Raw genomic sequence first — 25143 nt, 5'->3', positions numbered from 1 at the left:
GGAAGAAGCGGCAGATATGTAATAATAATCACTTATTACCCTTATATAAAACTATGAATAAAATAGTAATTATATGGGAAAAACTATTCTTATAGGAAGGGACTGGAACCTTTTATCAAATGTATTTTTTTTATTTTTTGAGCAACATTATCAAATATCAGTATAAATCATAATAAAATACTACAGCCGAGCGCATAGACCAAGATTTTATTCACCCTAATTCCTGCCAATGGCCGACTGTTCATTGTATGGTTAGTACAAGTGTTTGTATCAAGATGTTTAAATAAAGATTATTGAAAATCATGATGTCATTTGTTTACAAACTGGACCCTTCAGAGCTTTATTAGGAGTTGGACTGTAAGTATGCATATCCATTGGCTCCTGGTATGTTTTGTTATTTTCTATTTTTAATCAGTTTTCTCCATGTAATCTTTTATTTTGTCACACACATAGGCGATTTGTGCGAGAGATTGACTACGGAAAAAGACTTCTAGTCATGGAGGAAGAGCTGAACATCATCTACAGCGAGGAGGACCAGTTCGTGGAGGATACAGACTTTCCCGTCGTCTACGAGGAACATGTGAGTGAGAATTCCCCATCCATTATAGCAGGGTATAGCAGATAGGATACACTGTGGGATGTTTGTATAGAGATGGGGTTGAGTACATAGTGGGGTGTCCTGTCCAGGAGTATCTGTACCTGTAGATACTCCTCCCTGCCCCCCCCCCCATAGGAGACAGTGGTGATGGGAGGAGATGTGTAGAATGGGGAGCTATAAATACCTTACACCCTGTTACTTATTCCCCATGTTCAGCCATTTCCAACTGCCATTTTGCCATGTTCCATGCAGGGGGCGGGGCTTAGTTGGGCCATGATAACTGCTGGGTGGTGGCTGTGGTCTATGGCCGGGCTCATGCACTGTGTGTGTTATGTGATCTCCAGCACCTCTGCGGACATAGGAAGGAATATACTCCTATAAGGTAGAGAGGGAAATCACATAGCACACATAAGCCATGGGCCTGGCCTAAGACTTTATCCAGATGTGCAGTAATGTGTGACAATGCTATCACTGGGTCAGGATCTACTGTGTGATCTCTAAGGTCAAATAATAAAAAATAATTATAATATATATGGTACAGTATGGGATTTGTAGTTCTGCAACCTGAAACTCTCCTGGTTGCATAACTACAAGCCCCATCCTCATGTTGTGGTGATGGTACAAGATGGGAGTTGTAATTATGCAACCAGGAATGCTCTAGGTTGTAGAACTACAACTCCCATGATCATGGTGTGGGGACAACACTTTATGGAAGTTGTAGTTTTCCAACTTGGAGTTCTCCTGGTTGCATAACTACAAGCCCCATCCTCATGTTGTGGTGACAGTACAAGATAAGAGTTGTAGTTCTGCAATCTGGAGCTCTCCAAGTTGCATCACTACAACTCCGGTCATGTAATGTCACCAGGGCATAATGGGAGTTGTACACAGCTGCTCCTGTGTTATTTTGGTGCGCAACTTGCTATGTGTACTGGCGCCCTGGAGTGTTGTTGTGTTTCCCTGCTGTTTCTCTAAATAAAGAATTTAACAGCTGGAGAGTCACAGAGGGGGTGGCGGGGAAGCCTGCAGTGATATCCCCCCCCCCATTACACAGCCACTGAGATGCTGACATACAAGAGGGGTGCCGCTGGACATTGTCCCTCTACGGGCTCTACAGGCAGACAGGGATGCCTGGAGTGTAATCCCCCATCATACAGCACCGCTGACATGTCGCTCGGGTTTGTCAAGGGTGGAGGCGCCCTATGGATGAACGGGGCCACCGCTGCTCTTGCACAATGTTCTGGGGATGGCCTATGGAAGGGAAGGCACAACGACTGCTGTACATTGTCCTGGCTATACGGGCAGATGGGGAAGCAAGTAGTGGAATCCTCCCCCCACCACTCGCACGGCAGCATCTCCTCCGCATTGTAATGGGTGGGGGGGGGATTCCACGACAGGCTTCCCCGTCTGCTTGTAGAGCCGGGACGTTGTCAAGCAGCACAGCTATGGACCCCCGCAGTGCACAGCAGCCCGGCCATCCTCCATAGCGGCCGAGCTGTGAGCGGTGAGGAACTGTGCCGGTCACTCTCCGTGTGTGAGACAGCATGGAGCTCCGGATTTGCCGCAAATGGAGGAGAGCACTGGAGGAGAGCGCGCTGTAACAAACCCGGCATGGTACAACTATTTATTGATATGTAATTACAAAAATGACCATGTCAGCAGGGTTCTGTATATTGTCTGCTAGATACGTTCTAAGAATAAATTTTATTTTTTGCATGATGACTGGAGTACTCCTTTAAATAAAAATAAATAAACATATATATATATATATATATATATACAGTGTCGGACTGGGGTACCTGGGGCCCACCAGAGGAAATGATCCTTGGGGCCCACCAATAAAGAACCAGTGAGACAGGACATGCTGACCCGACCCTTTCCTTGATTCATCAGTATCTGTGACAACTTCCTAATGAATAACATGTTTTCAGTCGAACTGGAACTCTCAGAATACCCTACACTAAATCTCTCAGGGTATAATGAGAGTTGTAGTTTCTGAGAGGATGACCCTTTAAAAATAATTGCTATGTAGAGGATCCTGAAGGTCCAGCGATAAATCTCTACAGCCCAGTTGTTATAAGAGGATTGTCTATTCACTGTACTACAAATCCCAACATATTCTAAGAGCTGTAGACTGTCAGTAAATGTTGGGAGTTGTAGTGTCTCCAGCTGTTATAGTTGGAGGATCTTAGGTATATTGTACACTGGATGCTGTATGGGAGATCAGAATACATAGCCCCTCTGTGCAGCATCCCCCAAAATATAGCCCCTCTGTGCAGCATCCCCCAATACATAGCCCCTCTGTGCAGCATCCCCCAATACATAGCCCCCTCTGTGCAGCATCCCCCAATACATAGCCCCCTCTGTGCAGCGTCCCCCAATACATAACCCCTCTGTGCAGCGTCCCCCAATACATAGCCCCCTCTGTGCAACATCCTCCAATACATAGCCCCCTCTGTGCAGCATCCCCCAATACATAGCCCCCTCTGTGCAGCATCCCCCAAAATATAGCCACACTGTGCAGCATCCCCCACAATACATAGCCCCTCTGTGCAGCATCCCCCACAATACATAGCCCCTCTGTGCAGCATCCCCCAATACATAGCCCCTCTGTGCAGCATCCCCCAATACATAACCCCTCTGTGCAGCATCCCCCAATACATAGCCCCCCTCTATGCAGCATCCTCCAATACATAACCCCTCTGTGCAGCATCCCCCAATACATAGCCCCCCTCTGTGCAGCATCCTCCAATGCATAGCCCCCTCTGAGCAGCATCCCCCCAATACATAGCCCCTCTGTGCAGCATCCCCCAATACATAACCCCTCTGTGCAGCATCCCCCACAATACATAGCCCCTCTGTGCAGCATCCCCCAATACATAGCCCCTCTGTACAGCATCCCCCAATACATAGCCCCCTCTGTGCAGCATCCCCCCAATACATAGCGCCCTCTGTGCAGCATCCCCCCACAATACATAGCCCCTCTGTGCAGCATCCCCCAATACATAACCCCCTCTGTGCAGCATCCCCCAATACATAGCCCCTCTGTGCTGCAGCCCCCAATACATAGTCCCTCTGTGCAGCATCCCCCAAAATATAGCCCCTCTGTGCAGCATCCCCCCCAATACATAGCCCCTCTGTGCAGCATCCCCCACAATACATAGCCCCTCTGTGCAGCATCCCCCAAAATATAGCCCCTCTGTGCAGCATCCCCCACAATACATAGCTCCCTCTGTGCAGCATCCCCCCCAATACATAGCCCCTCTGTGCAGCATCCCCCAAAATATAGCCCCTCTGTGCAGCATCCCCCACAATACATAGCTCCCTCTGTGAAGCATCCCCCAATACATAGCCCCTCTGTGCAGCATCCCCCAAAATATAGCTACACTGTGCAGCATCCCCCACAATACATAGCCCCTCTGTGATGCATCCCCAACAATACATAGCCCCTCTGTGCAGCATCCCCCACAATACATAGCCCCTCTGTGCAGCATCCCCCAATACATAACCCCTCTGTGCAGCATCCCCCAATACATAGCCCCCTCTGTGCAGCATCCCCCACAATACATAGCCCCTCTGTGCAGCATCCCCCACAATACATAGCCCCTCTGTGCAGCATCCCCACAATACATAGCCCCTCTGTGCAGCATCCCCCAATACATAGCCCCCTCTGTGCAGCATCCCCCACAATACATAGCCCCCTCTGTGCAGCATCCCCCACAATACATAGCCCCCCTCTGTGCAGCATCCTCCAATGCATAGCCCCCTCTGAGCAGCATCCCCCCAATACATAGCCCCTCTGTGCAGCATCCTCTAATACATAGCCCCTCTGTGCAGCATCCTCCAATACATAGCCCCTCTGTGCAGCATCCCCCCAATACATAGCCCCTCTGTGCAGCATCCTCTAATACATAGCCCCTCTGTGCAGCATCCCCCAATACATAACCCCTCTGTGCAGCATCCCCCCAATACATAGCCCCCTCTGTGCAGCATCCCCAAATACATAGTCCCTCTGTGCAGCATCCCCCAAAATATAGCCCCTCTGTGCAGCATCCCCCCCAATACATAGCCCCTCTGTGCAGCATCCTCCAAAATATAGCCCCTCTGTGCAGCATCCCCCACAATACATAGCCCCTCTGTGCAGCATCCCCCACAATACATAGCCCCTCTGTGCAGCATCCCCCACAATACATAGCTCCCTCTGTGCAGCATCTCCCCCAATACATAGCCTCTCTGTGCAGCATCCCCCACAATACATAGCCCCCCCTGTGCAGCATCCCCCCAATACATAGCCCCCTCTGTGCAGCATCCTACAATACATAGCCCCTCTGTGCAGCATCCCCTAAATACATAGCCTCCTCTGTGCAGCATCCCCCCAATACATAGCCCCCCTCTGTGCAGCATCCTCCAATACATAGCCCCTCTGTGCAGCATCCCCTAAATACATAGCCTCCTCTGTGCAGCATCCCCCCAATACATAGCCCCCTCTGTGCAGCATCCCCCAATACATAGCCACCTCTTTGCAGCATCCCCCAAAATATAGCCCCTCTGTGCAGCATCCCCCAATACATAGCCCCCTCTGTGCAGCATCCCCCAATACATAGCCCCTCTGTGCAGCATCCCCCACAATACATAGCCCCTCTGTGCAGCATCCCCCAATACATAGCCCCTCTGTGCAGCATCCCCCAATACATAGCCCCCCTCTGTGCAGCATCCCCCAATACATAGCCCCTCTGTGCAGCATCCTCCACAATACATAGCCCCTCTGTGCAGCATCCCCCCCCCCCAATACATAGCCCCTCTGTGCAGCATCCCCCACAATACATAGCCTACTCTGTGCAGCATCCCCCACAATACATAGCCTACTCTGTGCAGCATCCCCCAATACATAGCCCTTCTGTGCAGCATCCCCCAAAATATAGCCCCTCTGTGCAGCATCCCCCAATACATAGCCCCCTCTGTGCAGCATCCCCCAATACATAGCCCCCCTCTGTGCAGCATCCCCCCCACAATACATAACCCCCTCTGTGCAGCACCCCCCCACAATACATAGCCCTCCTCTGTGCAGCATCCCCCAAAATATAGCCCCTCTGTGCAGTATCCCCCAATACATAGCCCCCTCTGTGCAGCATCCCCCCAATACATAGCCCCCTCTGTGCAGCATCCCCCAATACATAGCGCCTCTGTGCAGCATCCCCCAATACATAGCCCCTCTGTGCAGCATCACCCAATACATAGCCCCTCTGTGCAGCATCACCCAATACATAGCCCCTCTGTGCAGCATCCCCCCAATACATAGCCCCTCTGTGCAGCATCCCCCCAATACATAGCCCCTCTGTGCAGCATCCCCCCAATACATAGCCCCTCTGTGCAGCATCCCCCTAATACATAGCCCCTCTGTGCAGCATCCCCCCAATACATAGCCCCTCTGTGCAGCATCCCCCTAATACATAGCCCCTCTGTGCAGCATCCCCCCAATACATAGCCCCCCTCTGTGTAGCATCACCCAATACATAGCCCCTCTGTGCAGCATCCCCCCCAATACATAGCCCCTCTGTGCAGCATCCCCCAATACATAGCCCCTCTGTGCAGCACCCCCCCAATACATAGCCACTCTGTGCAGCATCCTCCCAATACATAGCCCCTCTGTGCAGGATCCCCCCCACAATACATAGCCCCCTCTATGCAGCATCCCCCCCACAATACATAGCCCCTCTGTGCAGCATCCTCCCAATACATAGCCCCTCTGTGCAGCATCCCCCAATGCATAGCCCCCCTCTGTGCAGCATCCCCCAATGCATAGCCCCCCTCTGTGCAGCATCCCCCCAATACATAGCCCCCCTCTGTGCAGCATCCCCCCAATACATAGCCCCCCTCTGTGCAGCATCCCCCAATACATAGCCCCTCTGTGCAGCATCCCCCAATACATAGCCCCCTCTGTGCAGCATCCCCCAATACATAGCCCCTCTGTGCAGCATCCCCCAATACATAGCCCCTCTGTGCAGCATTCCCCAATACATATCCCCCTCTGTGCAGCATCCCCCTAATACATAGCCCCTCTGTGCAGCATTCCCCATGTAGAATTAAAAACAAAATAATAAAAACCTACTCACCTCTCACAGCGATCCCCAGCAGTCTCTCTCCCTCCTGGAGCTCCGGTCCCATGCAGCGTCCTGGGCTTCTTCCCTCTTCAGGCCTCCTGGCCTCCGCTCCTTGTTCCTCCGCGCCGGTGTGCGTCCACGAAGTGACGTCACCGGGAGGAGGACGCTCTAGCAGACGTGCCTGCGCGCGTCTGCTCCTATAGGAGGGTAGTTTAAAGGGGAAGAGCGGCCGCAAGTAGATCCGGCGGCCGCGGTCCCCCACAAACAGAATGTTGGGCAGGGCCCCCAGAGAGTAATACAGTGCTGCGTCTGAGGCTGTGGCCTAGTCAGGTGATGACAGAAGCACTGTATTACTGTCTGGGGCCCAGCTGTCAGACAGCCAGTGTGCAGGCGGAGGGGCCCAGTCCGACACTGTATATATATATATATATACATATATGTATATATATATATATATATATATATATATATATTAGAATGCACTCTTATTTATTATTAGGTGTAACATACATTTATTGGCAAATAGCTGCTATACTGTAGGCCCCAAACTGTAAGGGCGCCGCCTGCCTCAATGTCAAGCGGCGTTGACATGCCAATTGTTGGAGCGGAGAGCGGAGGAGAGAGTAAGCGTGTGAGCCCTCTCATAGAGTCTCTGTTTAACACTGAGGCTTCTGCCACGGATCTTTGCTGCCCCGGTCTTGCAAGCCAGATGTGGCTCTTTTGATGGCCGCGACTGCCCCTCCGCCTCACCTACTGCCTACCCGGACGTGCTTTTCCAATCCAATCAGCACAGAGCGGGAGCGTGGGGCTGGTGCGACAGGCCGTGGCGCATGTGTTGATTGGATGCGTGCACCACGGCCCACCACAGCGGCCCCAAGCTCCCGCTCTGAGCTGATTGGATTGAAGGAGCACGTCCGGGCACGTTGTCATAAGGAGGCCGCCCGCTGCTAGACACTTTTGGAATGGGCAGTGCTGCAGCTGCAGTTCCTCTCCCAGCGGCCCGCGGTCTCCTGTGATCTTCCAGTGCTGGCAGCATGGTAAAGAGACACTACCTGCGCCGGATGTGTCAGGCAGCCTCTATCATAAATTATAGAGGCTGCAGGGGCAAGCGACCCAAGCAGTGTCTCTGTACTATGCTTCCTGCACCGGAAGATCACAGGAGACCGCGCGCTGCCGGGAGAGGAGCTGCTGGGAACAGGTGACAGGTGAAGTTTTGTTTTTGTTTTTTTTCTGGTGGGGAAGTGCGCTGGCCGGGCTGGTGTCAATAGTAGGGCACTGCACAGAGGGGAGGGTCTGGATTGGGTGACTATATGAGGCACTATTGGGGCGTATTGGCTACTATATGGGGGGTATTAGATACTATATGGGGCACCATTGGGGGGTATTGGCTACTAAATGGGGCACTATTGGTGGGTACTGGATACTATATGGGCATTATGGGGTATTGGCTACTATATGGGGGTATTGGCTACTATATGGGGCACTATTGGGGGTATTGGATACTATATGGGGAACTATGGGGGTATTGGCTACTATATGGGGCACTATTGGGGGTATTGGATACTATATGGGGAACTATTCGGGGTATTGGATACTATATGGGGCACTAGATACTATACCAGGCGCTATGGGTGGATTAGATACTATACCAGGCACTATGGGGTATTGGCTACTATATGGGGCACTGTGGGGGATTGGCTACTATATGAGGCACTGTGGGGGGATTGGCTACTATATGGGGCACTAATGGGGGTATTGGATACTATATGGGCACTATAGGGATATTGGATACTATATGGGCCACTATTGGGGGGATTAGATACTATACCAGGCACTATGGGGGGATTGGCTACTATATGGGGCACTGTGGGGGGATTGGCTACTATATGGGGCACTGTGGGGGGATTGGCTACTATATGGGGCACTGTGGGGGGATTGGCTACTATATGAGGTACTGTGGGGGCATTAGCTACCATAAGGGGCACTATGTGTGTGTGTGGGGGGGTCAAATGGCATAGTGTGTATGTGAGGGGTAGTGTGTGGAGGAGGTCAGGTGGGGTAGTGTGTTAGTGAAGGTGGTCAGGTGGGGTAGTGTGCGTGGGGATGGTGATGGGGTTAATTGTGGGTTAACAGCAGAGGGGGCATTTTTACTATTTGGAGGTTACAGCAGAAGGCCTTATTACTATATGGGGACACAGCAGGGGGCATTATTACTATATGGAGGGTACAGCAGGAGGCCTTATTACTATATGGGGACTCAACAGGGGGCATTATTACTATCTGCTTATGACGGCACTCAGAGGGCCCATGCCCCGGATATTTTAGGACCCTAGCAACGCCCCTGTACTAAAGTATATGACGATCTCACCATATGTATACTGCTTGTAGATCAATGGTAGTCTGCTCATCCCGAATGTGCAGGGTAGGAGGATAGAGATAGTAGGGAGCACCTATGTCCCTAATAGGCCCTATGTCAGGTGCACCAAACTACCCCTGCTTGCTAAGGGACCTGTCGGGGTGTAAGCACCCTAATAAAAGCGACCACTGCCCGGTCTAATTCCTCTCCAATGCCCTATGGTCACCCTATCATTTACTGTACTCCAAACTGGTTAAATCCAAAAGGAATAGTCGGGGAGATTGTTACGGCAGCTTGTAGCCGGCGCCAAGTTGTAAAAAAAATACACATAAAAAATGGCCCAAAAAGAACATCACATGTTGGCACAGTCACATGCCCTGGGTGTAGCATATGGCTCCACCCACATTAGGGCATTTTTGCCCTGACAGGTCTCTGAGCGAGCAGGGGTAGTTTGGTGCACCTGACATGGGGCCCATTAGGTACAAAGCTGCTCCCTACTATCTCCATCCTCCTACCCTGCACATTCAGGATGAGCAGACCACCATTCATCTACAAGCAGTATACATATGGGGACTGGTCTATACCATGCAGCAATACTGGAGTTTTTGTTTTTTGGATACTTTGGGGAAATCCAGCCTAAATGTAGCACATGCTGCTTTGTCTTTAACCCCTTAGCGACCCATGACGTATCTGATACGTCATGGTGCCGCTCGGGGTGTTCAGAGAGAGGTCCCGCCGGGACCCCGCTCTGAACGGCGCTGATCCCGGCTGACATGTGCAGCCGGGCAGTGCCTCTATTAGCCGGCGCGGGTCCCGTTGCCGCGCCGGCTAATTAAGCCTCTAAGTGCAGCTGTCAAACCTGACAGCTGCACTTAGATGCTGTGCTCTCCGTGTCCCTGGTGTCTAGTGGGACGGATCTCCCCCCGGCGATGCGATCGCGGGGAGGAGATCCGTTCTTCTGCCCGTGCCGGGCCTCAGCGTCGGAATGATGCTGATCCCGGCTCAGCAATAGATTGCTATGCAAGCAGCAGGCCATAGCAATCTATGACCGATCTGATCGATCTTTGCTGTGTATATACACAGCATTGATCTCTATGAGAGATCAGTGCTATGTATATACAAGCCCCCCAGGGGGGCTTCTAGTTAAAGTAAAAAAAAAAGTAAAAAAGTGTTTTTATTACTAAAAAATACCCTCCCCTAATAAAAGTCCAAATCACCCCCCTTTTTCCATTTTATAAATATAAATTAATAAATAAATAAATAAATAAACATATTTAGTATCGCCGCGCGCGTAATCGGCCGAACTATTAATTAATCACATTCCTGATCTCGCACGGTAAACGGCGTCAGCGCAAAAAAATTCCAAAGTGCAAAATTGCGCATTTTTGGTCGCATCAAATCCAGAAAAAATGTAATAAAAAACGATCAAAAAGTCGTATATGCGCAATCAAGGTACCGATAGAAAGAACGCATCATGTCGCAAAAAATGACACCTCGCACAGCCCCATAGACCAAAGGATAAAAGCTATAAGCCTGGGAATGGAGCGATTTTAAGGAACGTATATTTGTTAACAACGGTTTGAATTTTTTACAGGCCATCAGATACAATATAAGTTATACATGTTATATATCGTAGTAATCGTAACGACTTGAGGAACATGCATAACAAGTCAGTTTTACCATAGGACGAACGGCGTAAATGCAAAACTCCCTGAAATCAAAACAAATTAGTTTTTTTTTCAATTTGACAGCGCAAATGATTTTTTTCCGGTTTCGCAGCATGTTATGGAAAAATAATGCCTGTCATTGCAAAGTACAATTGGTTTCGCAAAAAATAAGCACTCATATAAGTCTCTAGGTGAAAAAATGCAAGCGCTGTTGACTTTTAAACTTAAAATGGAATAAGCAAAAGCGCAAAAACGAAAATTGGCTTTGACCTTAAGGGGTTAGGGGGAACATTCACATGTACTGTGTTTGCTGCAGATTTTATACTGTGAATTTTATGTTGCAGATTTCTGCTTTGTAGATTAGGGAATAATTTATAATAATAATAATTTTTATCTATATAGCGTCAACAGATTCCGCAGCACTTTACAATTCTGGGGGTACATACATAGGCAGAAATCAGACATTACAGAGATATACATATAGTTATCCATACAAGAGGAGTGAGGTCCCTGCTCGCATGCATGAGCTTACCCACTATCAGGAGGGGGTGCGAGACAAAATGGCAGAGGGGCAAAGTGCATCATTGTTCTTGTGGTTCGGCCATCTTTATAAATAAGGCAGTGCAAGTAAGGGTGGGTGAACCTGTCACCAGCCAATGCCTACATGCACAGGTCTAAGTGCTTAAATTCTTGGTGTGTGTGTGTGTGTGTGGGGGGGGGGGGGGGGGTTTAGGGTAGCAGTCAAAATTAGGGAACCTGGTAAGCCTGCTTGAACAGATGAGTTTTGAGGGCACGTTTGAAGCTTTGTGTATTGGAGGTGAGTCTGACAGTCTTGGGTAATGCATTCCATAGAACTGGTGCAGCTCGGGTGAAGTCCTGGAGACAGGAGTGAGAGGTGCGGATTAAGGTGGATGTTAGTCGTAAGTCGTTAGAGGAGCGTAAGGCACGGGCAGTAGACAGAGATGAGGGAGGAGATATAGGGAGGTGCAGTATAGGGAGGTGCAGAGGAGATATAGGGAGGTGCAGTATAGGGAGGTGCAGAGGAGATATAGCAGGAGGAGTTTGTATTGTATCCTGTGTTTAATAGGGAGCCAATGTAGTGACTGGCACAGGGGGGAGGCATCTGTATAGCGGCTGGACATGGAGATGAGCCTGGCCGCTGTATTGAGAATGGACTGGAGAGAGGAGAGTTTAGAGGATGGAAGGCCGATTAGTAAGGATTTGCAGTAGTCTAGACGGGAATGAATAAGAGCGACAATGACAGTTTTAGCAGATTCGACAGGAAGGAAGGGACGGATTTTAGAAATGTTTTTTAGATGCAGATTACAGGAACGTGAAAGAGATTTAATATAAGGAGTGAAGGACAGAGACGAGTCAAATATAACCCCAAGGCAGCGGGCTTGTTGTGTAGGGGTTATGGTTGCACCACAGACAGAGATGTCAGGTGAGGGCGGTTAGCAGAGGGAGGGAAGACAAGCAGCTCAGTCTTAGCAAGGTTGAGTTTTAGGAATAGGGAGGACATAGCATTAGAGACGGCAGACAGACAGTTACTGGTGTTCTGTAGAAGAGCGGGGGTGATATCACGGGAGGAGGTATGTAGCTGGGTATCATCAGCATAGAGATGGTACTGAAAACCAAACGTGCTGATGATTTGTCCGATGGGTAAAGTGTAAAGTGAGAAAAGGTGAGGACCCAGGACTGATCCCTGAGGAACCCCGACTGTAAGGGGGAGAGAAGATGAGGTGGAGCCAGAAAGTGATACACTAAAGGAGCGGTCGGAGAGATAGGAGGAGAACCAGGAAAGAGCAGAGTCCTTGAGGCCGATAGAGCGGAGCGTGGAGAGGAGGAGCTGGTGGTCTACAGTGTCACATACAGATAGAGCAGAGCATGGAGAGGAGGAGCTGGTGGTCTACAGTGTCACATACAGATAGAGCAGAGCATGGAGAGGAGGAGCTGGTGGTCTACAGTGTCACATACAGATAGAGCAGAGCATGGAGAGGAGGAGCTGGTGGTCTACAGTGTCACATACAGATAGAGCAGAGCATGGAGAGGAGGAGCTGGTGGGCTACAGTGTCACATACAGACAGAGCAGAGCATGGAGAGGAGGAGCTGGTGGTCTACAGTGTCACATACAGATAGAGCAGAGCATGGAGAGGAGGAGCTGGTGGGCTACAGTGTCACATACAGATAGAGCAGAGCATGGAGAGGAGGAGCTGGTGGTCTACAGTGTCACATACAGATAGAGCAGAGCATGGAGAGGAGGAGCTGGTGGTCTACAGTGTCACATACAGATAGAGCAGAGCATGGAGAGGAGGAGCTGGTGGGCTACAGTGTCACATACAGACAGAGCAGAGCATGGAGAGGAGGAGCTGGTGGGCTACAGTGTCACATACAGATAGAGCAGAGCGTGGAGAGGAGGAGCTGGTGGTCTACAGTGTCACATACAGATAGAGCAGAGCATGGAGAGGAGGAGCCGGTGGGCTACAGTGTCACATACAGATAGAGCAGAGCATGGAGAGGAGGAGCCGGTGGTCTACAGTGTCACATACAGATAGAGCAGAGCATGGAGAGGAGGAGCTGGTGGTCTACAGTGTCACATACAGATAGAGCGGAGCGTGGAGAGGAGGAGCTGGTGGTCTACAGTGTCACATACAGATAGAGCAGAGCATGGAGAGGAGGAGCTGGTGGTCTACAGTGTCACATACAGATAGAGCAGAGCATGGAGAGGAGGAGCTGGTGGGCTACAGTGTCACATACAGATAGAGCGGAGCGTGGAGAGGAGGAGCTGGTGGGCTACAGTGTCACATATAGATAGAGCAGAGCATGGAGAGGAGGAGCTGGTGGGCTACAGTGTCACATACAGATAGAGCAGAGCATGGAGAGGAGGAGCTGGTGGGCTACAGTGTCACATACAGATAGAGCGGAGCATGGAGAGGAGGAGCTGGTGGTCTACAGTGTCACATACAGATAGAGCAGAGCATGGAGAGGAGGAGCTGGTGGGTTACAGTGTCACATACAGATAGAGCAGAGCATGGAGAGGAGGAGCTGGTGGGCTACAGTGTCACATACAGATAGAGCAGAGCATGGAGAGGAGGAGCTGGTGGGCTACAGTGTCACATACAGATAGAGCAGAGCATGGAGAGGAGGAGCTGGTGGGCTACAGTGTCAAAAGCTGCAGATCCAGGAGAATGAGAAGTGAATGGTCACCTTTAGATTCGGTGGAGAGGAGATCATTAGAGACTTTAGTCAGGGCAGTTTCTGTAGAGTGGTGAGGACGGAAAGCAGACTGAAGGGGGTCAAGGAGAGAGTTTTCAGAGAGGTAGCGAGTTAGGCTTGAATAGACCAGACGTTCCAACAGTTTAGAGATAAAAGGAAGAGAGGGTTTTTTCAGTAATGGAGTGATGGTGGAGTGTTTGAAAGTCGAGGGGAAGATGCCAGAGGAGAGGGAGAGGTTGAAGATTTTAGTAAGGTAGGTAGTGACAACAGGAAAGAGAGACTGGACGAGGTGTGAGGGAATAGGGTCACTAGGGCAGGTGGTGGGGCGAGAGGAGGAGAGGAGTCTGGAGACTTCCTCCTCTGTCACTGGCTCAAAGGCTGAGAGGATGAGGAGGAACAGTGAGAGGGAATAGGATTAATATTACCTGGGGAATGGGAGATGATCTCCTGGCGGATTGTGTCTATTTTGTCCTTGAAGTAGTTGGCTAAGTCTTCAGCACAGAGGTTAGTGATGGGTGTCTGAGGTTTGGGTTTAAGCAGAGAGTTGAGGGTATCAAAGAGACGTTTTGGGTTATGGGAAAGAGAAGAGATCAAAGTGGTAAAGTAGGATTGCTTAGCAGAGTGAAGAGCAGAGTAGTAGCTTCTAAGCATAGACTTATAATGTAGAAGGTTGGCTGTTGTCTTGGATTTCCTCCACAGACGTTCAGCACACCTAGAACACCGTCTAAGAAAACGAGTTCTGGATGTGTGCCAGGGTTGTGGCCGTCTGTGTCGGGCTGTTTGGGGTATAGGGGGTGCAAGTTTGTCCAGGGTGGTTTTGAGGGTGACGTGGTATTGTTTAGCAGCCAAATTAGGACAGGAGAGGGAAGAGGTGGGGGGCAATGATAACTGAACGGTATCTAGCAGTTGTTGGGTGTCTATAGCGCCTAGGTTCCTATATGTGAGTGAGGTCGGGGTGTCAAGAGGAAATAAATGATTGAGCGCATAGAAAATGCAATTGTATAACTCTGCAAATGGCCGTCAGCAAAGACCCAGGCTTCCCTTGTATTCTCTCTCTATCACCTCTCTGCCTATGTCTGCAGCTCTGTACCTGGTATGGACCTGACAGATTCTCCTGAGCTGTGATTGGTTGCTGTGGACCTGACAGATTCACCTGAAAGCTGAGCTGTGATTGGTTGCTGTGGGCCAGCGACACCAGTTTCAGTGTTAAGCTATGCGCACACAATGTATTTTTTATGACAAGAACGGCCGTTCTTGTGATAAAATAATGCACTGCATTGAACTCTATGCAAACAGCATCTTTTATTCACACGCTGTATTGAACAATGGCGGTTGTTAGCTACAGCACACAAACAATTGACTTGAACATTATTTACGGCCACTAGTGCAGGAACAACGGCCGTGGTTCAAACTGTGCACACATTGAACTGTATGGCCATTCTGATGGCTGTATATTGAACAGATGTCTATGGTTAATTGGATTCCAGGCACACCCAAACCTGCCTGCAATCCAAATAGAAATAAAACAGTGGCCGTTGTTTGACACTGCCAACAACGACCGATGTTTTGACTATGGGTGAACATTGCCTTACACAGTTTGATAAATCTGGGCCATAGCTGCTCCCATCCATAAACAGCGCCACTATTGTCCCCGGTTTTTCTGTGGTATTGCAGCACATTTTCTAGTGAAGTGAATAAAACTGAGTTGTAATACCACATAACACCTGAGGATCAGCATGGCGCTGTTCTTGAAATAAATCAGAAATAAATAAATCAATACATTTATAATTCTGGATAACTCACATAAACCCCTAGATCTAAGATAAAAGCTTACACTGATTTGTTAGTTTATTGTCCGCATTTTTCAAACAAAAGTGACAATTAAAATTGTAAATTATACCAAAAATTGGGTGTGCAGTATATAGGAGAGTTTTCTATGCAACACAATATGACGGTATATGTATATGTATGTGTGACACAATATGACGGTATATTACCCCAATGTGTACTGGATAGGATTCTAATAAAATGATCCACAGACACTGATTACTCATCTATCTTCATTATATACATCTGCGGCGCTGGTTTGGGGAATTTGTACTTTTTATTGATATTCCGTCACCATTTTGATGGCCGCCATATTGGATCAAGGGCAAATTTTCCAATGGGAAGGTGGTCCTGTAGCACATAAAAAAACAGAATTTTCTCAGAAATGGATTGCCACAATCAGGTTTGCAATATCTCTCTTGTTCAGATATCTCGTTTTACCGTTTGTAATTGTATTTTTCAATAAAGAAAAAAAAAACAATTGGCCAAGACAAAGATGGCAAAGGTATAAGTAGAAGTATGAGTGTAAAAAACTAGAAATACCTTGCGTTGAAAAGATACTTCACACCTATTCACAAACATAAGTGTGCGGGTTCACAAACAGACACCCAGCTAGAAAAGAGTGGGGTCCTCCTAGCCAGAGCTCCGATTCTGCAGATTATTGCTCCTTGTAATAAAGACAATGATCATCGACTGATTGGTTATTTTTGGTCCTGACCTACAAACATTGGCCGCCGACTGCGCATCACTACGTGTAATAATGATGCACGGCCGATGGCTGATAACTGTATAAAGAAAATAATAAAGTACATACAGACCTCTGCCCGCTCCCCGATGCTTCTGCCCGCTCCCCCATATTTTCCTGGCTTCTGCCCGTTGTCCGCAGCTGCCAGTGGAACTTCACAGACCGTCTCTGAAGTTCCACCAGCGGCTAAGGACAGCGGGCAGAAGCAATGAAGATACTGGGGAGCAGTATGCAAGAGCAATGTGATCGGCTTAGTAATCCCGCTGTCTGCCCTCTCTATGGAAAAGGTAGAGACAGCCCCAGGACCACATGGAAAAACCTAGATGTTATCCATATGGTCCTCGGGCTGCCCCCCACCTTCTCCACAGAGCGGACTGACAGCGGGATTACAAATCTGACCATTTTACTTCATAGCCCACTAAATCAGCCCCCCGTCTGTTTTTGGAAGAAGTGACTGTGTGTCTAATCCTGGATGAGCAGTGTAATAGTGCCCCCACCTACACCCTATCCCATCCAAGCACATAGGTCAGATGGGCACAGAAGGAGGTCTCATGCTCAGCAATATACCAATGTCCTCTGCTTACTCTCTCTATTTCCTATTTCAGGCTGGACTGGATGACGGCGAGGGTGAGTTTTGTCTATAATATCTCTATGTATCTATGTATCTCTACAATGTATAAAGCAGTTCTCTAAACTAACGCTTTTCTATTTTTTTTTCTTTAGATGAAGAATCGGATTTCGGGTGAGTAAATCTAAACTGAAGATGTAAAACTTGTGTGACCCTATAATTCCTCCCCTATAGACCCCGATCATCACTGATGTCTCTAATGTGTGTTAGGTTTTCACTATCTTCTCTATTCTATCACTAACAGGAGCGACATCGACGACATCGAGGAGGATTCGGACGATTGGGAGTAAGTATCTCATAGTCTCGTCTTCAACAACAAGCCTATAGAAATTACAGGTGTTAGGAGCTTTTTTGTTGTTTTTTAAGGGGTAATTCACAAAAAAAAAATTCTTTTGAATCAACTGGTGCCAGAAAGTGCCAGAGATTTGTAATTTACTTCTATATAAAAAATATCCAATACTTATCAGCTGCTGTATGTCCTGCATGAAGTGGTGTATTCTTTCCAGTCTGACACAGTTGCTCTATGCTGCCATCTAAGTCTGGGACAGGAACTGCACTGTAGCAAATCCCCATAGAAAACCTTTCCTGCTTTCCAGACTGGAAAGAATACCACTTCCTGCAGGACATTCAGCAGCTGATAAGTAATGGATGACTTGGGATTTTTTAATGGAAGTAAATTACAAATCTCTAAATCTCTGGCACTTTTCTGGCACCAGCTGGTTTGAAAGGAAAAACTTTTTGCTTAACAATCCTTTCTACTACCTTCTTATTGGTGAAGTTCTGCCAGAAAACTGATGTCTCCAACGTGTGTTTGGTTCTCACCATCTTCCCTATTCTATCACCAACAGCAGCGACGACATCGATGAGCGTCTGGAGGATTTGGAGTAAGTATCTCACAGTAACATATAGTATAGTAATATAATCAGTCACAGACATGTTTGCAGGGGGATCACGTATTAAAAAACAAAACTTTGAAAAACAGCATTTGGAGCTTTCTGCATTTTGGAGTGCCAGAGATTTGTCATTTACTTAAAAATCTCAACTCTTCCAGTACTTATCAGCTGCTGCACGTCCTGCAGGAAGTGGTGTATTCTTTCCAGTCTGACACAGTGCCCTCTGCTGCCACCTCTGTCCATGTCATGAACTGTCCAGAGCAGCAGCAAATCCCCATAGAAAACCCACTTCTACTATCCAGACTGGAAAGAATACACCACATCATGCAGGACATGCAGCAGCTGATAAGTAATGGAAGACTTAAGATTTTCAAAGTAATGGGTTCAATGGATTCAAAGTAATGGGTACAATAAAGGAAGCGCTTATATGTCTCCTACCTGCAGGATCCACTCCTGGCTTTGGCTCAAAAATTCCAGTGGCAGATTTCCAAAAAAACTGTCTTGTGTGAAACCAACCTCAATCACATGAACTGTAAAGTGATAAAACAAAAACTTTTTTTTTCTTTACAACGAATGTCATTGCATATCAACAATCAAAAATAAATATACAAAAATATAAATGTCATCCATCCATTTGAAGTGAAGGAGGCGGGATCCGTTTCAAGTCCGCTCAGATCCCGCCTCCTTTACTGAGTGGCTGAGCGGACCTGAGAAGTCACGTCTCGGGAAGCGGCTGGGAATCGGGCACCGGAGCGCCGCGATGCGGGACCTGCCGCTGGAACCGGGGAGGTGAGTGGACGGCTTTTTCCTCGGCCACCTCCTCCCCGGTCCCAGTAAAAAAGTGCCCCCCCACTGGAGTACCCCTTTAACAAAACACACAACACATATGTAAAGAATAGACGCCATACCTAGAGCACACACCAAGGTCCCAAAGTGACGGAAACCACCAAGAAGACAAAATCACTGATTGTGGTGACTTTCACATCTCATCCCAAATCCCCAGTGCTAACAGCGCATTTATAGTCCCATCATCTGGTCTAATAAATCTGGGCCAGTGGATTTCCAATGTACATGTTTCTATAAAACCTCCCCCAATATGCAGCACTTGGAGGACAGACTAATATCCCCTTTATAATATGCAATTATTTTTTATTATTATGTAATAGGTGGAAGATGGCCGTGATGGACGCCCCGTGGATATTCAGGTAATTACACTACACGAAAACAGCAAAAAAATCTAATAAATTATTTTTACAATAGTTTTCGCCCCCGCTCGCACACATTTCTGCCCTTGCCATAGACTCCATTTTATGGTCGGACGGATTCCGCCGTCCACCCAAAGAATTGACTTGTCAATTCTTCGGGTGGATGGCGGAATCTGACCGACCATAGAACAGAGTCTATGGCATGGGTGGAGATGTGTTCCAGCGCGAGTGGCCTAATCCGAGACGGGTTACCAGTGAGGAATTGAAGAGGAAAGTTTTCTGCTTGAAATTCATCTATTCAGCTCTGGCAGAATAGGAGCAGAATTCAAGCGGAATTCAAACCCCATTGACTTCTATAGGATTCTCCTGCTGGAATCGGCCCAAGAAATTGACAAGTCAATTCTTTGTCGGAAGGCGGATCCGCGGCAGAAAATTCTGCTGTGTGAACAACAGAGCAGAAATACCATTGAACACAATGGAATTGCTCTATTCAAATTTTATGGGAAGAATTTCAAGCGGAAATTTAGGGTGTGCTCACATTATGGAATCCGCACGGATAACCTGCCATGGATTCCATTGCCCGCATCTCCTCCTGTTCCATTGACTCCATTCTATGGTCGGGGGGATTCTGCCATCCGCCCAAAGTATTGGCATGTCAATTCTTTGGGCAGATGTCGGAATCCGCCCGACCATAGAATGGGACAGGTGGAGAGGCAAACGTGTGCGAGCAGGGGCGAGCGGCGGAATCCACTGGAGATTATCCGTGCAGATTCTGAAGAGTGAACACACCCTAAGAGCGGATCCCGCTTTAAATTCCTCGCCTATTCCTCAATGTGCACATCCCCTTAAAGTGACACTGTCACCCCCTTTGTGCATTTTGACATCTCTATACAGGTGTAAAGGGTAAATTTAGCGTTTTTCATACCTTATTTCATATCATACGTCATGGTGCTTGTTCAAGTAAAAAGTGTCCTTTTATCAACTGCAGATAGTATTAAGTGGGCGTGGCCTTGCAGCATTAGTGCCACTTAGCCCCGCCCAGAACAACACTGTTGGCCCCACCTCCTTGACGCCTATTGGTTGGCCGACGTACGTAAAGGGGGTGGGGTCTAGACCTTTCGGCCAGCCTGTTCCAATAGCCAACGAGGGGGCGGGGCCAACTGTGGCATTATGGGCGGGACTAAGTGGCGCTTATGCCACACAACACAATCTGCAGTTGATAAAAGGACACTTTTTACTTAAACAAGCACCATGACGTATGATATAAAATAAGGTATGAAAACCGCTAAATTTACCCTTTACACCTGTGTAGAGATGTCAGAATGCACAAAGGGGGTGACAGTGTCACTTTAAGGGGAAAACTGGCAGTGATGACAAGGGGTTAATAAATATCCTGATGGATTTCATGTTCTTATTGAGATATCACAATAAATAACATTTTCTGAAAGTTTCAAATGGGACCAAGTACCAATCCTCCTAACCAACCCTATGTTCTCTGTTACAGAGACGACAAGTACCCGCTCTACAGTTGGATCCCGAGCCTGGAGACCATTGTGTAAGTATGAAGAAGCAGCAGAGATATAATCATCCATCTACATGATATGACAATATGAGTCCATTTATATCTGTGTTCCCCACCAAATACTCACATATGTATATTCACATATCCCCAAACACTATGGGGCAGATTTATATATGTGCAGCCCTGAGCACATTGAGAAAGGGGCACAAAAAGCTGTGGCCTCCATCTGCTACTAATTTATCCTGGTTTATGCCGAAAAACAGGGAAAAATCAGGGCAGAAACCTACACCTGCTGCGGAGCACTTGTAGATTTCTGCACCTGCTGCGGAGCACTTGTAGATTTCTGTACCTGCTGCGGAGCACTTGTAGATTTCTATACCTGCTGCGGAGCACTTGTAGATTTCTGCACCTGCTGCGGAGCACTTGTAGATTTCTGCACCTGCTGCGGAGCACTTGTAGATTTCTATACCTGCTGCGGAGCACTTGTAGATCTCTGCAGCTGCCTTGTGGTAGGTACAGGTCCTGCTGGATTTACTCTGGTCTTAATAAATGTCTATATATATTTATATACACAAGCTGGTTTATGTTCTATATACAGTGAGACTGACGAAGAGGAGGAGGCGGACGAGGCTGCAGACTTTTCCAGGTGAGGGCTCAAAGCTTATTGCATTGTGAATACATGTTTATTTATTTTACCATCCTGTATAGAGAGAGGAGCGTCAGGAAGACATGATGTGTATATGTGTGTGTGTGTGTGTGTGTGTGTATATATATATATATATATATATATATATATATATATATATATACAAGCTGGTGTATGTTCACAGTGAAATCGACGACGACGAGGAAGATGGCGCGGCTGCGGACATCCCCAGGTGAGGGCTCAAAGCTTATAGTATTGTGAATACAAGTTTTTTTTTTTTTTTACTATATTGTATAGAGAGAGGAGCGACAGGAAGATAGAATGTGTGTGTGTATATATATATATATATATATATATATATATATATGCAAGCTGGTGTATGTTCTCTACACAGTGAAATCGACGTCGACGAGGAAGAGGACGTGGCTGACGACATCCCCAGGTGAGGGCTCAAAGCTTATAGTATTGTGAATACACGTTTATTTTTTTCCCATCCTGTATAGAGAGAAGAGCAGTGGGAGGGCAGGATAGGGGGCGCTCTAGTTAGACAGAGAATCATATTTTTCTATTTATTTTAACAGCATTTATTCACATTACAAACTGCTGACACTGGGACTTAGTTGTTAAGGTCCCCATACACTTTATACTTTAGCTGGCTGTACCTGCAATATACAGTACTATATGGTCATTGTATAGAGCAGTGTACAGCTCACTACATTACTATTGCAATCACCTTCTTTACAATAAAATATTTAATGTGTAATATAACAATATATTTATATATGAGATGGTTTACGTTCTATACACAGAGAAGAAAAGGAGGACGAGGAGGACAAAGGGACGGCCATGGAGATCCCCAGGTAATGAAACAAAACCTATAACATTGTGAAGCAAGGAATTGTTATTTATCATGCTGTATATAGAGAGAGGACGGGGGCGCTCTATTTGGAGGTGGGATCTAATTTCTATTGTGGGTAATGGTGAATAGTATATTACTGCAGGTGTGAATAGAGCTGGTAAAAGAGCATTGTTTCTATATAATCTGCTCAGAAATTCTGGTTTCCTTACACTAACCATTGATTTCCCTCCATTTCTTGGTCGTTTCTCCTCGGCAGAAGCAGCAGCAGGAGGAGATCCATCTTATCCAGGTAAATATATGGGATGATACATTTACATGATAACACACCTCTATTGCTGCACTGTATATCCTCATGTCATCACTATATATTATATTATCAGTCACATATAATAACCACGAAAGGCCTCATGTACATAATACAGACATACAAGTGACATGGTGCCGCCTGTATCTCACCCACTAGGATAGCACTGAGTCCCCTCTCTCCAGTGTAATGTCTATTCCCCATCACTGCTGACGGGTCTGATCTCAGGAAAGTCATGCTGGTTTTTCTCCTTCCCTTATAGACTGCGGGCGCTGTTCTGCTGCTGCTGCGCCACCAAGGAGGAGTAAAGGTGAGTACCCAAAATCCCCTCACACCTCAGATCACTTTTATTCTGACTGTATATTCCTATGGAGCCTATATATGTAACCTGTCATTATTAACACATTGCTTGTTATATATCCTATCTAGGTAACACAGCGCCGCCAGAGTGAGGAGAAGACACCCGACCATCTGGAGCTGTCTGGAGGAGGAGGCGTCCGGAACATCAAGTGGTAAATGGGACGCCCATAACATCCGGAGGATACATTTACACACATGGGGGAGGAGGAGCCCCCTTTTACCATCAGAGATAGGAGGAGTAGACACTCACAACACCTAGAGGGGTCTGGAGGAGGTGCCCTTAAAGGGGTTATCTAGGTAACTAAAAAGGTATTTCCTTCCTCGCCGGTGTCTCATTTCTGGTTTGGTCTCCTCTCACACCATCATCTTCTCACCTGGCAAAACGGAGGCGGCCTGAGACAGTGGGGCAGGTACTTTGTTGTGATTGTCGCATGCGGGTGAAACCAGTGGCGGCGAGTTTCACCCACATGTGGTGATCACACCATAGTACCTGATCTACTGTCTCAGACCTTTGCCAGGTCAGAAGATGTTGGAATGAGATGAGTCCGACCTGGAAGTGAGATGCTGGTAATGGTGGAAATATCTTTTCAGCTCCCCAGATAACCCCTTTTAACATCTAGAGGCAAATTAGGGGCCCGTAACATCCGGAGGATTTATTTGCCTCACAAGGGGGAAGGAGGAGCCCCCTTTTACCACCAAAAATAGGAGGACTAGACTCTAAGAACACCTAGAGGGTCTGGAGGAGGCGCCCTTACAGGGGTTATCAAGGCAACTAAAAAGGCATTTCCTTCCTCGCCGGCGTCTCACTTCTGGTTTGGTCTACTCTCGCACCATCATCTTCTTATCTGGCAAAACGGAGGCGGCCTGAGACAGTGGGGCAGGTACTTTGTTGTGATTGGTGCATGCAGGTGAAACCAGTGGCGGCCAATGTACAAACAATGTTGCCGCTGTCATCACAACATTGCGCGTACATTGACCACTGCTGGTGGTGAGTTTCACCCACATGTGGTGATCACACCATAATACCTGATCTACTGTCTCAGACCTTTGCCAGGTCAGAAGATGTTGGGATGAGATGAGTCCCAACTGGAAGTGAGATGCTGGTAATGGTGGAAAGGAAATATCTTTTCAGCTCCCCAGATAACCCCTTTTAACATCAAGTGGTAAATGGGGCGCCCATAACATCCGGAGGATATATTTACCACACATGGGGGAGGAGGAGCCCCCTTTTACCATCAGAGATAGGAGGAGTAGACACTCACAACACCTAGAGGGGTCTGGAGGAGGTGCCCTTAAAGGGGTTATCTAAGTAACTAAAAAGGCATTTCCTTCCTCGCCGGCGTCTCACTTCTGGTTTGGTCTCCTCTCACACCATCATCTTCTTACCTAGCAAAACGGAGGCGGCCTGAGACAGTGGGGCAGGTACTTTGTTGCGATTGTTGCATGTGGGTGAAACCAGTGGCGGCCAATGTACAAACAATGTTGCCGATGTCATCACAACATTGCGCGTACATTGACCACTGCTGGAGGTGAGTTTCACCCACATTTGGCGATCACACCATAGTACCTGATCTACTGTCTCAGACCTTTGCCAGGTCAGAAGATGTTGGAATGAGATGAGTCCGAACTGGAAGTGAGATGCTGGTAATGGTGGAAATATCTTTTCAGCTCCCCAGATAACCCCTTTTAACATCTAGAGGCAAATTAGGGGCCCGTAACATCAGGTGGGTTTATTTGCCTCACATGGGGGAAGGAGGAGCCCCCTTTACCATCAAAAATAGGAGGACTAGACTCTAAGAACACCTAGAGGGGTCTGGAGGAGGCGCCCTTAGATAAGTTAGCTAGGGATCTAGAAGGCATTATCTTTCCTTTTGTCTCTCCTCTGGTTTGGTGTCTTCTCATTCTACACTATCTGACTTGGCTTAAAGGCGGCGGGCTGAGATAGTGGGGCAGGTACTGGGCTGCGATTGTCACATGTGGGTGAAACCAGTGGTAGCCAATGTACACATGATATTCCATCATTATGCATATATTGGCCACTACCGGTCGGACTGGTTTTACCCACATGTGGTTATCACACCATAGTACCTGATCTCCCACCTCAGCCGCCACCTATACCAGGTCAGAAGTTGTCGGGATGAGATGTCACCAAACTGGAAGTGAGATGCCGGTGAGAGAGGAAAGGAAATGCCTGTTCAGCTCCCCAGATAACCACTGTA

The 25143-nt window shown here is 47.8% G+C and overlaps 1 protein-coding gene across 1 annotated transcript; it reads left to right on the top strand.

Moving 5' to 3' along the window:
* The first annotated feature begins 328 nt into the window (after nt 1-328).
* LOC138774964 (major centromere autoantigen B-like) lies at nt 329-23297 on the top strand. Its single transcript, XM_069955733.1, has 15 exons — nt 329-357; nt 454-580; nt 17113-17134; nt 17231-17249; nt 17380-17421; nt 17984-18019; nt 19195-19233; nt 20738-20788; nt 21354-21401; nt 21586-21633; nt 21796-21843; nt 22211-22261; nt 22517-22549; nt 22827-22874; nt 22994-23297. The coding sequence occupies exons 2-14, from the start codon at nt 497-499 to the stop codon at nt 22870-22872; spliced, it is 567 nt and encodes a 188-aa protein (XP_069811834.1). The 5' UTR covers nt 329-357; nt 454-496; the 3' UTR covers nt 22873-22874; nt 22994-23297.
* Nucleotides 23298-25143: the final 1846 nt, after the last annotated feature.

Source organism: Dendropsophus ebraccatus, unplaced genomic scaffold, assembly GCF_027789765.1.
Source record: "Dendropsophus ebraccatus isolate aDenEbr1 unplaced genomic scaffold, aDenEbr1.pat pat_scaffold_1164_ctg1, whole genome shotgun sequence".
NCBI lineage: Eukaryota > Metazoa > Chordata > Amphibia > Anura > Hylidae > Dendropsophus > Dendropsophus ebraccatus.
Note: the sequence above shows the minus strand (reverse complement) of the source record. Positions and strands in the feature narration are given on the sequence as shown.